At 33.7% G+C, this 10,828-nt stretch overlaps 1 protein-coding gene across 15 annotated transcripts; it reads left to right on the plus strand.

Moving 5' to 3' along the window:
- Window positions 1–4,408: 4,408 nt before the first annotated feature.
- On the plus strand, window positions 4,409–8,818 carry LOC145111550 (uncharacterized). 15 transcript variants are annotated; one of them, XR_013710305.1, is made up of 7 exons: window positions 4,409–4,543; window positions 4,631–4,844; window positions 5,302–5,331; window positions 5,416–5,515; window positions 5,627–5,981; window positions 6,218–6,285; window positions 6,358–7,813. XR_013710305.1 is itself a non-coding variant. In XM_079047819.1 (7 exons), exons 4-7 carry the CDS (start codon window positions 5,463–5,465, stop codon window positions 6,632–6,634), a joined length of 498 nt encoding a protein of 165 aa, XP_078903945.1. In that variant the 5' UTR covers window positions 4,409–4,543; window positions 4,631–4,844; window positions 5,299–5,331; window positions 5,416–5,462; the 3' UTR covers window positions 6,635–7,812. The 15 variants fall into 15 exon arrangements, 7 of the variants coding, with proteins under 7 accessions (XP_078903945.1, XP_078903944.1, XP_078903943.1 ...); XM_079047819.1 differs by having other exon boundaries at window positions 5,299–5,331; window positions 5,882–5,981; window positions 6,358–7,812; XM_079047818.1 differs by having other exon boundaries at window positions 5,882–5,981; window positions 6,358–7,812.
- The last annotated feature ends 2,010 nt before the right edge of the window (window positions 8,819–10,828 follow it).

Below are 10,828 nucleotides of genomic sequence, written 5' to 3' on the forward strand. Positions count from 1 at the left end.
CAACCTATAAAATATTTGAAGGTAGGTGAATGACGATTCACCAATTTCCACCAAGATAAACAAAATGTATTATTAGGTTTTAATTGGTTTTGAAACTCCTAGATTCTTTTGAGATTCATTGAACTTTTCAATGGCATGTTTCAATCTCGAGTGTGCCCTTCAGGTTTTGTGACTGGGATGCCGAGGATCACAAAACAAGGTGTGAAGTAACCATGCAAATATACTTGGTACCCTTAATATTTACCCCTCAATCGATGTGCCGGTTAACCACACACGCTCCAACGATACTATGATAAACATTAAGTTACCCTTTGCCTACCTTGTTAAGTCCAGGTTAGTGTGCCGGTTAACCACACACGCTCCACTAACAGCTTAAACAAAGTGCAAAGTGTAATTTCATGGATTAGCACCTTATTCACATTTTCCTAAGTAACTAAGATTGGGAATTTATAAGTGTTTAGTTACTTAGTATTTATCATTATACTTATAATGAAGGGAGAATTATAGTCCTTGTCCTACCTGTTCGGCTAACGACCCTCCACCGGTCAAGGAAGCGGTGAGTGAGAGTGAACACCCATTAAACTGCCATTTTATAGGCAGTAACCTTATACCCCCTTATAGACCGGCTTCGTGAATGAGGCCTACTAATGGTAAGACGACTTGCTCTTATACATATAATATATTAAACTTTTAATATTATAATAGTATAAGGGTGTATTTTAGACATTTAAAATACTTGGTGGTTTAATCTATTAATTAAACTATACTCTTAATTTAATTAAATTTAAACCATGTCATTATGGAATTATTAATTCTCTTTTAATTAAACACTTTAATTATCTATTAATAAAGTCCATAAGAGTTAATTGAATTATTCAATAAAAACATCATAATTCCAATTATTAAATTTAAAATTAAAACCATTTAATTAATTGTTTAAGTTATGAACCCAAGAGTTTTAGAATTCAATTCTTTTTTTTATCATAAAAAACTTTTTCCAAATTCCAAAACTTGTGGGCAAGTTTTGTAACTCTTGAAAACTTTTGGATTCCATAACTTATGGAGTTAAATACTTGTTTTATGATGAAACTTTTCATGTTCCATAACTTAAGAACAAGTTATGAAATTCTTTAAAACATTAAGACTAAGTTTTGTAACTCCATAAAAAACTTTGAATCAATTTTTTTAAAAACCTTTTCATATCCATAACTTATGGAGGTTTCAAAAAACTCTTAAGATCACAACTTTAAAAAAAACTTTTGAGCTCCAAAATTTTATGACAAAATTTGTAACTCCTTAAAACATTTAGATCAAACTTTTAAAACTAATAAAATAATCATATCATTTTATCTTTTACTAAATTTGACCTAATTCAACTCATATAACAAATGATTCAAATTTTACAAATAATTCGTTTTTCACAAAACAAGTAATTATCTTAAAATTTGACAAACGTCATGTTTTTTTTTCCCTTTTTTTTCCAACTTGAAAATAAAACATTTGCATCAACGACGAACTTCGTGATTCCAGAACACCGTATGTTAATGTTGTTAGGTTTTGAGCATTCTAACACTCTTATGGTGTACATGCAACCCTATAAACCTTGGATCTCTGTTTTCTCTATTATACATGCAAATATTAACTATTCCAAGGTTTCATCCTAACTAGCATATTATGAAGCACCTATACTACAAAGTTCTAGTTAGATGACATACCTTTTGATGTAGCTTGATGTCTTCAAGCTTTAAGAGCTTAGCCCCAATAGTGTGGAAGCCTCAAATGGAATCACAAATCACCAAAACACCTTGGAAGAACTTGAGAGAATATGTATGCACACTAAAATCGGCCCACTCTTATTTTCACACACTTGTGCCAATTTTGTGAGCCAAGGACCCTTTTATATATTATGGAGGATTAGGGTTACATCCATGTAAACCCTAATACCCATGACCTTTTATTTATATAGGATCCATGGGTTAAAAGCTCCATGGACCATCCATGAAAGCTTAGCCCAACCTAAATGAACTTGGCCCATTCCATATATATAAGATTTCATATTTAATTAGTTCTTTTTTGATCACTTAATTAATTCTAAATTAATTATTGATCAATACTAATTAAATAATATGATTCCATATTAATATATTAGAACTTATAATATATTAATATAAATCATAAATATACTATTCTCAAAAGACTATCCATATAAATTGTGCCGGTGAAGTGCAACCCAAATGGACCATGTTGGGTCGGGTCAAGTACATACCAAATATAGTTATGGACTTAGACATTAATCCAACAGTTGTCGACAGCGTCACTTCCGTCAACTTCTAATCCATCGGCTCTGATACCACTGTTAGGTTTTGAGCATTCTAACACTCTTATGGTGTACATGCAACCCTATAAACCTTGGATCTCTGTTTTCTCTATTATACATGCAAATATTAACTATTCCAAGGTTTCATCCTAACTAGCATATTATGAAGCACCTATACTACAAAGTTCTAGTTAGATGACATACCTTTTGATGTAGCTTGATGTCTTCAAGCTTTAAGAGCTTAGCCCCAATAGTGTGGAAGCCTCAAATGGAATCACAAATCACCAAAACACCTTGGAAGAACTTGAGAGAGTATGTATGCACACTAAAATCGGCCCACTCTTATTTTCACACACTTGTGCCAATTTTGTGAGCCAAGGACCCCTTTATATATTATGGAGGATTAGGGTTACATCCATGTAAACCCTAATACCCATGACCTTTCATTTACATATGATCCATGGGTTAAAAGCTCCATGGACCATCCATGAAAGCTTAGCCCAACCTAAATGAACTTGGCCCATTCCATATATATAAGAGTCCATATTTAATTAGTTCTTTTTGATCACTTAATTAATTCTAAATTAATTATTGATCAAACTAATTAAATAATATGATTCCATATTAATATATTAGAACTTATAATATATTAATATAAATCATAAATATACTATTCTCAAAAGACTATCCATATAAATTGTGCCGGTGAAGTGCAACCCAAATGGACCATGTCGGGTCGGGTCAAGTACATACCAAATATAGTTATGGACTTAGACATTAATCCAACAATTTTCTCACTGATTTATGCATGTTCTACAATTCTTGGTTATTGGTTTTGGTGCAATTCAAAAGTCCACATATTTTTCCAAAGGAATTTGGTTTTTTATTTTTCATTTGCTAATGCATTATTGGATTCTAAACTACAATTTGGTTTTGTTTTCACAGAAGTTGATGCTTGAAGAACGGACCACAAAATTGAAAGTGATTCTTAACAACATTATTCTTTTAGAATGTATTAGTGTCTTTGTTAGATTTTGATGTTTTCTTTCCCGATTTGAAAGTTTTTTTAGTTTTATTCTTTAACAATAAATGTAATTTTTAGCAATTGTTACTTGTATTCTATAAGAATTAATGTAATTTTTGTTTTTATTCTTCAATTGATGGTTCAAGAATTTGTTATTCTACAAGAAGTTTTTAAAGTCATGATCAAGAAATAGGTTCAAGAATATTTTTATTATTTATGGTTCAAGAATATTTTTATTTTTGAATATACTCATAAACATATTCTGTCAGAATATCCGAATTAAAAGAATTATAATTCGTAAAATCGGATTTTTAAAACTAATAGAATCTATGATCCTTTAAAATATGCAATTTTCCTTTATTAAATCTATATTAATTTACTAAAATACTTTTGTAATTAATTTAGATGATATTTTTCATTTATATTTAATTCAATAATATGTATTAATCACTTTCTTAAGATAAGTAAAATGATTGACCCACAATCATTTCTACATCCACACAATAACTAGTTAGAATACAATAACCTAATATGTTGATTGTTTTAAATTTCGACACTTTCGATTGGTTCTTTGTTTCTTTATGAATAATTGTTCTTTATTGAACTTTTCCATATATATATATATATATATATATATATATATATATATATATATATATATATATATATATATATATATATATATATAATCAAGATCAAATAAGAAGGAAAATTTTGAAAGGAAGGTAAGAAATTTTTTATACATATTTTTTTAGAAAATAAATAATAATATATATATATATATATATATATATATATATATATATATATATATATATATATATATATATATATATATATATATATTAATGCATGTAACCCTTACGAATAGTAACATTTCAATCTTGACATTTTTGTCCCAATATTTTAAAGGATTGACAATTGTATATATTAATTTTTTGCCTTTTGGACATTCACCACAACACTTTTTAGATCTTTCACTTTTTCCCCTTAATTTCAATTTTTTATGTTTTGGCAACATAATATATTTTTTAATTACTGTGGTGGGCGACTGGGCGTGGCTCATCCCTCTAGTGCTACACATGTTCTTCTCCGCTTCTTCCAGATCTTCGACTGATCGATTCACCATTACCCATGCACGTTTAGTGCACCGCCATAAGAGCTATTCATGGGTTTCATTGGGCTAAATGCTACCTATCATGGTCTCTGATCGTATTCTAATCAACTTCAGTTTTCAACTTTGAAACCCGTTGTCGTCTTCCAAAATTGATCGTCGATTTCCTGTGCAGGTTCGTTTTGTTTAATTTTGGTTTGATAACTATTATTGGATAAGTCACATTCCCACCAGCTGGACGCTTATCTTCCATCTTCTCCTTTGTCTTACGTGATCGGTGGGAGAAGAAGATTGAGGTTGGGTTGTCGGTTAACGGCGAACCAGACTGCGCAGGTGGTCAGCATAAATAACTCCTGAAATATTCTACGATCAAGGTCTCTAACTAGCAGGTAGTAAAATCTATTTATTTCCTACTCAACAATCTTCTTTCATTCATGTTCGTTTTCTTTTCCAATTGAAGATAAATTTTTGTTACTGTTCATATAACTACTATATGATACTCAGATCAAGTTTGTATGATTAACCGTCTATGAGAAATCTAGGTCTGAATTTAATGACTTGATTGAAGATTTTCTGTTTTAGTCGGGGGTATTAAACCGAAAATAGATGGTGAGAGGGCTTCACCTCATCCTACCCTTTACTAATAAGGGAGTTTTGGTATGCGTCCCAACTACTCGATGAAATGCTTGAACCAAGGTGACCTGGTCCTTTCGGGCCAAATATTTGTTGGGAAAGGACATATGAAGTGGGCAGTTCTGAATTGCTTTTGTATACTATTTTTTTTTTGCACTTACCCAGTTTATTTCTTGAAAAAACTCATTGGATTTTTGTTATTTACTGAAGCAGAGTTCAATGTTTTATATGATCGACTTCAAGGTACTTAAATCTCCTTCTTTTAATTAAATAAATAAAAAGAGATTGTTTTATTGGTGATATATTAATAAATAATGTATGTGCAAGTATTGGATACAAGTTATGTCCACGTGAAGGAACTTTATTGTCGAGGAATGGCATACATGGAGACAAGCGGTTTTGAAAAGCAAGAAGAGATTTTAACAGAGTGAGTTTTTGTTATTTTCAATTTCATTAAATTAGTAGCATAGTAAATGTAAATGAATAACATTAAAAACACACTTATTATTTGATGCTTAAAACTATATGATGACTGCAGACAAGTTATCAGAAGTCAACGCAAAGGCGACTCTTCTTAAACTAAAGCAAACCAAACATGTCATATATTTATTTATTTGTTTTATATGTAAAATATTGAGTCCGTTCATCTAAAGTAGTTTTTTAATAATATGAATTATGAAGAACATGAAGTAGAAAAGAAAGCATGTTTTAAAGGACTGTTTGACAACAAGCCTGGAGAAATATCAAAGGTTAGGGTAAATGAATATGATGCATAGGAACCCTTGATTTATAGGCAGGAAAAGAAGGACATTGATGGTGATGGGATGCACCAGAAGAAGTTCTTGGTCCTGCTCCTCCTCACATGGGATCATTTTCAAGATTATTCACAAGTGGTATGAATCTATTCAAGTCTTTGGGGGTAAACAAATGTTCCATTTTGTGATTTGTGAATGAAAACAAAATAATAATCTTTATTTATATAAACCCACCCAAAATGACTCTAGACTATGTCACTATGCTATATTACGAACAACTCATGTCCAACCTAAGTCATATATCTTATCCATAGTTTTGATCTTTAACATACATACATGCATTTATTTACTTTCTTCCTTGACGTCGATTCCAGTGCTGGTCCAACAACAAAATTGCAACATATTTTAGTCACCGAGTAGCAACACATTTAGAATTAGGAAGGTATTATATATTATATATTTCCCCGTTTCTTTTTAAACAAGTTTCCCTCATTTATTCTTTTCGTACTTACAGTTTTAGTCAAGCTGATGTAGATTGTATCCAAGCCATCGATCTAGATAAAAAGGTGATTTCTCTCGTAATTTGTAGAAGGATGTACGAGGGTCCCTCTCCTGTGAAGTCTCATGGTGGAGGTCAATACTTTGTGACTTTTACCGATGATTACTCAAGAAAGACATGGGTGTACTTTCTAAAGACAAAGGACGAAGATGAAGTGTTTAGGCGGTTCAAGGAGTGGAAGACGATAGTTGAGAAACAGATTGGGAACCATTTCCGGTCACTCAGAACATAAAATGGGTTGGAATTCTGCAAGGCTTTGTTTGAAAACTTCTCCAAAACAGAAGATATATTAAAGCATCGCATTATATGGATAACACCATAGCAACACAGAGTGGTAGGACATATAAACCAAATAATGGTGGAGCATGCTCAGGGCATGCGATTATTTGTTGATTTATCGGAGCAATTCTAGGCGGAAGCAGTCAACACTGTTTGTTGTATGGTAAATAGATCTCCATCAATTACAATTGATTGTAAGACTCCTCAACAGGTGTGGTCTGGGAAATCCTCTGAGAATTCTGGTTTATGAGTGTTTGGATTCCCTGCTTACGCTCGTGTGAATGATGGTAAACTAGAGCCGAGATGTGACCTTTGAATGTGCTATGTGTAACCAGAGAGGATGTGGTACAAGTGTTACGAGGAACGATCGGGGTGCTAGCAAGGAGGTGGAGTTTGAAACAGAAACCCCACATGGTTTTGTGATAAATGAGGAACAACATGGAGACATGGAACAACATATAAGTGAGGAATCCCATTGAACAACCCATGAAAGAAGTGTCTGGTGATGCTGATGTGGGGAAAGTCAACTTAATTAAGCTTGTGGAGAATGAGTTTGTGATGAACGATTTAGGAGCTGAAAAGAAGATAACAAGGATGGAGATTCGGAGTGATAAAATGGTATGATGGTTATACATTTCTCACTACAATTACAAAGTATTGCATTCATTCTATCGTGATCAGTCCAAACGTGTTGGTACTTCTTTAGCGGTTCGAGACAATCGGGGAAAAGCTCATTGGGAAGTGTTCAAGTAGATCTTGCAATACTGGAAGGGAACACTTGATGTACGTCTGGTGTATGGTGCCAATGCACGACATACAGACTTGGTTGGATTGATAGACTTGGACCATGAAAGTGATATGGAGACAAGAAGATTATTGGCGGTTGGTCTCATTCATAGTCTTCTTTTGAAGGTGGAGAAACCTATCATTTGATGGGTTTTATAGGTTATCAAAAAACATGTAAAGCGGAAAATCTTAACATTTAAGTTCACATGCAACCTATAAGGATCTATGTTTTCTCTAATTGATAGCAATAAACTATGAACATCAAGAACCCTAAGGGAAACATATTACTTTGACTATATAGTCATACAATTTACACATCAAATCATGCATGGAATAACCATTTATAACATTCGGTTACGAGATGCGTTTGAGAAATCCAATGCACAACTGATCTGTAAATTATGAACTATAAATCTCTGCTTTAAGAATAGAAGATATTATCATCTTATAATTACTTGTGATTGAACCCATGAAGTAATATCTAAGCGTGAGTTTATCCAATACTTAAAATCTCTATTTTCAAAGTACTCATGATATTGTAGCAATTACAATTGCAATGTTTTAACCTCAATCGACAATCTACAATCAATTCATAACAATCTTAATTCACTACTTACTTCCAAAAGTATGAACTACTATGGAATTTTGAATAATAATAAAATTTCTTAGGGAAGTAAAACATGCAAAGTGAAACACAATAATAAATTAATTAACTATGACATCATACCCACTGAATATAAATAAGTCCCTATTATTTAATCACCATAAGAAATTACGAATTTATTCATTGTATAATGTTTCGAGTAATCAAATAACCACTTTAATTAGATAATATCATTCATGTCATGTTATAAACATGCATACTATGCCTCTCGATGGTACTTCCATTGTGAATAGATTAACTGGACATTATTCTAATGATGCTCAATTCATGATTCCAAATTCTTATCATTATCTAAGATATCGTGGAATTTCATCTTTACATGTATTGTCTTTATTTGATGTAAAGATTCTTAAGTCACAGAGACTGAGCCTTCGACATTATAGAATGTTCCACTAGAACTTTATATTAGAAACAATTTCATGGTTATGAAGTCTCAAATTCAAGATACACTCCTTGAACACTTCTCTTGCATTAAAGTTTCCAAGTCACATGTAGATTTTGCAAACATCTCCCAATATGGAAACATTTCCATATTCCCATATGACCATCAATTTTAAACAAGAATCATCTTAATCCAAAATGTGTCACTATGGTCCTTCCTAAATAATGTCATACTTCTAATTGTCCATAAGTAACCTGTAACATCCTGAACTTCGCAGAGGAAGGTATTTCATCAAAGTGTTGGAGAAGAAGATCAAGTTTGTAGATCTGAAGTTAGTTTGTGCTCAAGAAGCTCCAGAAGGTATAAAGTTCCAAACTTTATGCATATATGCTTAGATCTCATCATTTTACTTTATTAGAAGCATTTCTTGTCCCAAAAGCCATAAATTGGTGCAGGCTGTGTTGTGGACGAAAAGAGTTGTCCTTCCAGGCTCTTGAAGGGACCTTGAGTGATAAAAATAAGGTCCCATTAGCTATAGGTGTCCCATGCAAGAAAAATAAGGTCTTAATGGATTAATACCAAGTATTTAGAACTTTATGGACGTCCAAAGTGATAAAGTTCGTGACTTTATGGGTCCTAGGCACATTTAGTCACTGGATCTGAAGTTTGGGCTTAAGTGCTTAAGCCATTAAGCACTTAATAAGAATTTGGCAAAACGCTACGTACGCCCAGCGTAAATCCAGTACGCCCAGCGTACCGGGTCAACCACCCCGATGGTGGTCAACATCAGAACAAGTACGCCCAGCGTACCAGAGGACTACGACCCGCGTACGTCCTCTGTTGGGCCATTGACAAATGGGCTTCGAGTTTAGGACTGTTTATGGACTAAATGGATTTGGGCCTTTGCTGGACTTAGTAAACAAGATGTGTTGGGCCAGTTAGTGGTAGTGGATCATAGGGTTAGGCCCAATAAGGAGGTTGGGCCCAATTTAGTAAATTGGGCCAATAGTAGACTTATGTATATGGACCTCCAAGTCGAGGGCTTGGTGAGGGACTTTGGCCAACAAAATGGGAATGGACTTAATGAGTTATGAGGACACTTAGTCAAGGGAGTAATGTTGGGTATTAACCTAGTATCTATTATTATGTGACAGTTCGGGATTCCCGGTGAGACAACAGTCAGAGAATTACAGTATTTCAGCACTACTTGCGAGGTGAGTTTTCCTCACTATACTCAAGGGTCTAAGGCACCAAGGTCGGACCTTTGGATTATTATCTGGTTATGTTATGCTAGCATGATCTGTTAGATCAGTATCCTAGATGGTAGGATAATATTATATGATATGTGGTATGATCTGTTAGATCGGTATCCTAGAGGGTAGGATAATATTATATGATATGTGGTATGATCTGTTAGATCGGCATCCTGGTAGATAGGATGGTTTTATGTGTTATGTAGTATGATCCGTTAGATCAAGTATTGTCTATAGAATGTTATGTGATTATCTGTTATATGTGCACATGTTTGTTTGGCGGTTGAGGCTTATTTGCTTTGTGTGAAAGCCAATAGACCTGGGCATTCCAACTTGTTGGTTGTTGGTCGTGAGTATTCCATCCCGAGGATGACTGGACTCATAGTATGTGGGCATTCCAACCTATTGGTTGTGGGCCTGGGGTATTCCATCCCGAGGATGATTGGACCCATAGTATGTTGGCATTACAACCGGATGGTTGAGGGCCTGGGGTATTCTAACCCGATGGTTGACTGGACCCATAGTATGTTGTTTATGATTTTATGTGTATTGGTGCGGGTATGGGTATTTTGGGGGAACTCACTAAGCTTTCGGGCATGCAGTTTCAGTTTATTGTTTCAGGTACATCAGGGGATCGCGGCAAGGCGAATGCGTGATCGTACAGCTCCTCACTTTTTATGACTTTGTTTCTGGGATACTCTGATGTGATACATTTTGAAAAAAAGTTTTGTAATAACTAATGGTTTTTGGATTGTTTAAAAAGTTTTAAATTGGCTTAAATTTTATGGGTGTTACAAGTTGGTATCAGAGCCTTGGTTTGAGTGAATTGGAGGAACACTCGTGTGACAGCAGTCTCAAATCAAGGAAAAGGTTTTCAAAATGATTTTCAAAGGGTTTTCAAATTAAGTAACAGAGGATGCAGAGTGTACGATCAGCCGGAGCCAGTAAGTAGACCCCAAAATACCATACAGTTATTTTATTATGTGATATGTTAGAAAAACATGCTAGTGTTAGGCTATGGATCTTCAGGAATTGCATGATAGAATTGTCTGATTACATGAT

The sequence above is a fragment of the Lactuca virosa genome, chromosome 5, assembly GCF_052849685.1.
Source record: "Lactuca virosa cultivar CGN04683 chromosome 5, Lactuca_virosa_CGN04683_v6, whole genome shotgun sequence".
Taxonomy (NCBI): domain Eukaryota; kingdom Viridiplantae; phylum Streptophyta; class Magnoliopsida; order Asterales; family Asteraceae; genus Lactuca; species Lactuca virosa.

Excerpts from the sequence above, each read along its gene's own strand:
- LOC145111550 (XM_079047813.1), top strand. The coding sequence starts at position 5,115 with ATGCGTCCCAACTACTCGATGAAATGCTTGAACCAAGGTGACCTGGTC. Across the intron at positions 5,332-5,415 it reads TTTATATGATCGACTTCAAG|TATTGGATACAAGTTATGTC; the intron begins GTACTTAAATCT and ends TGTATGTGCAAG. Across the intron at positions 6,286-6,357 it reads ACACATTTAGAATTAGGAAG|TTTTAGTCAAGCTGATGTAG; the intron begins GTATTATATATT and ends TCGTACTTACAG.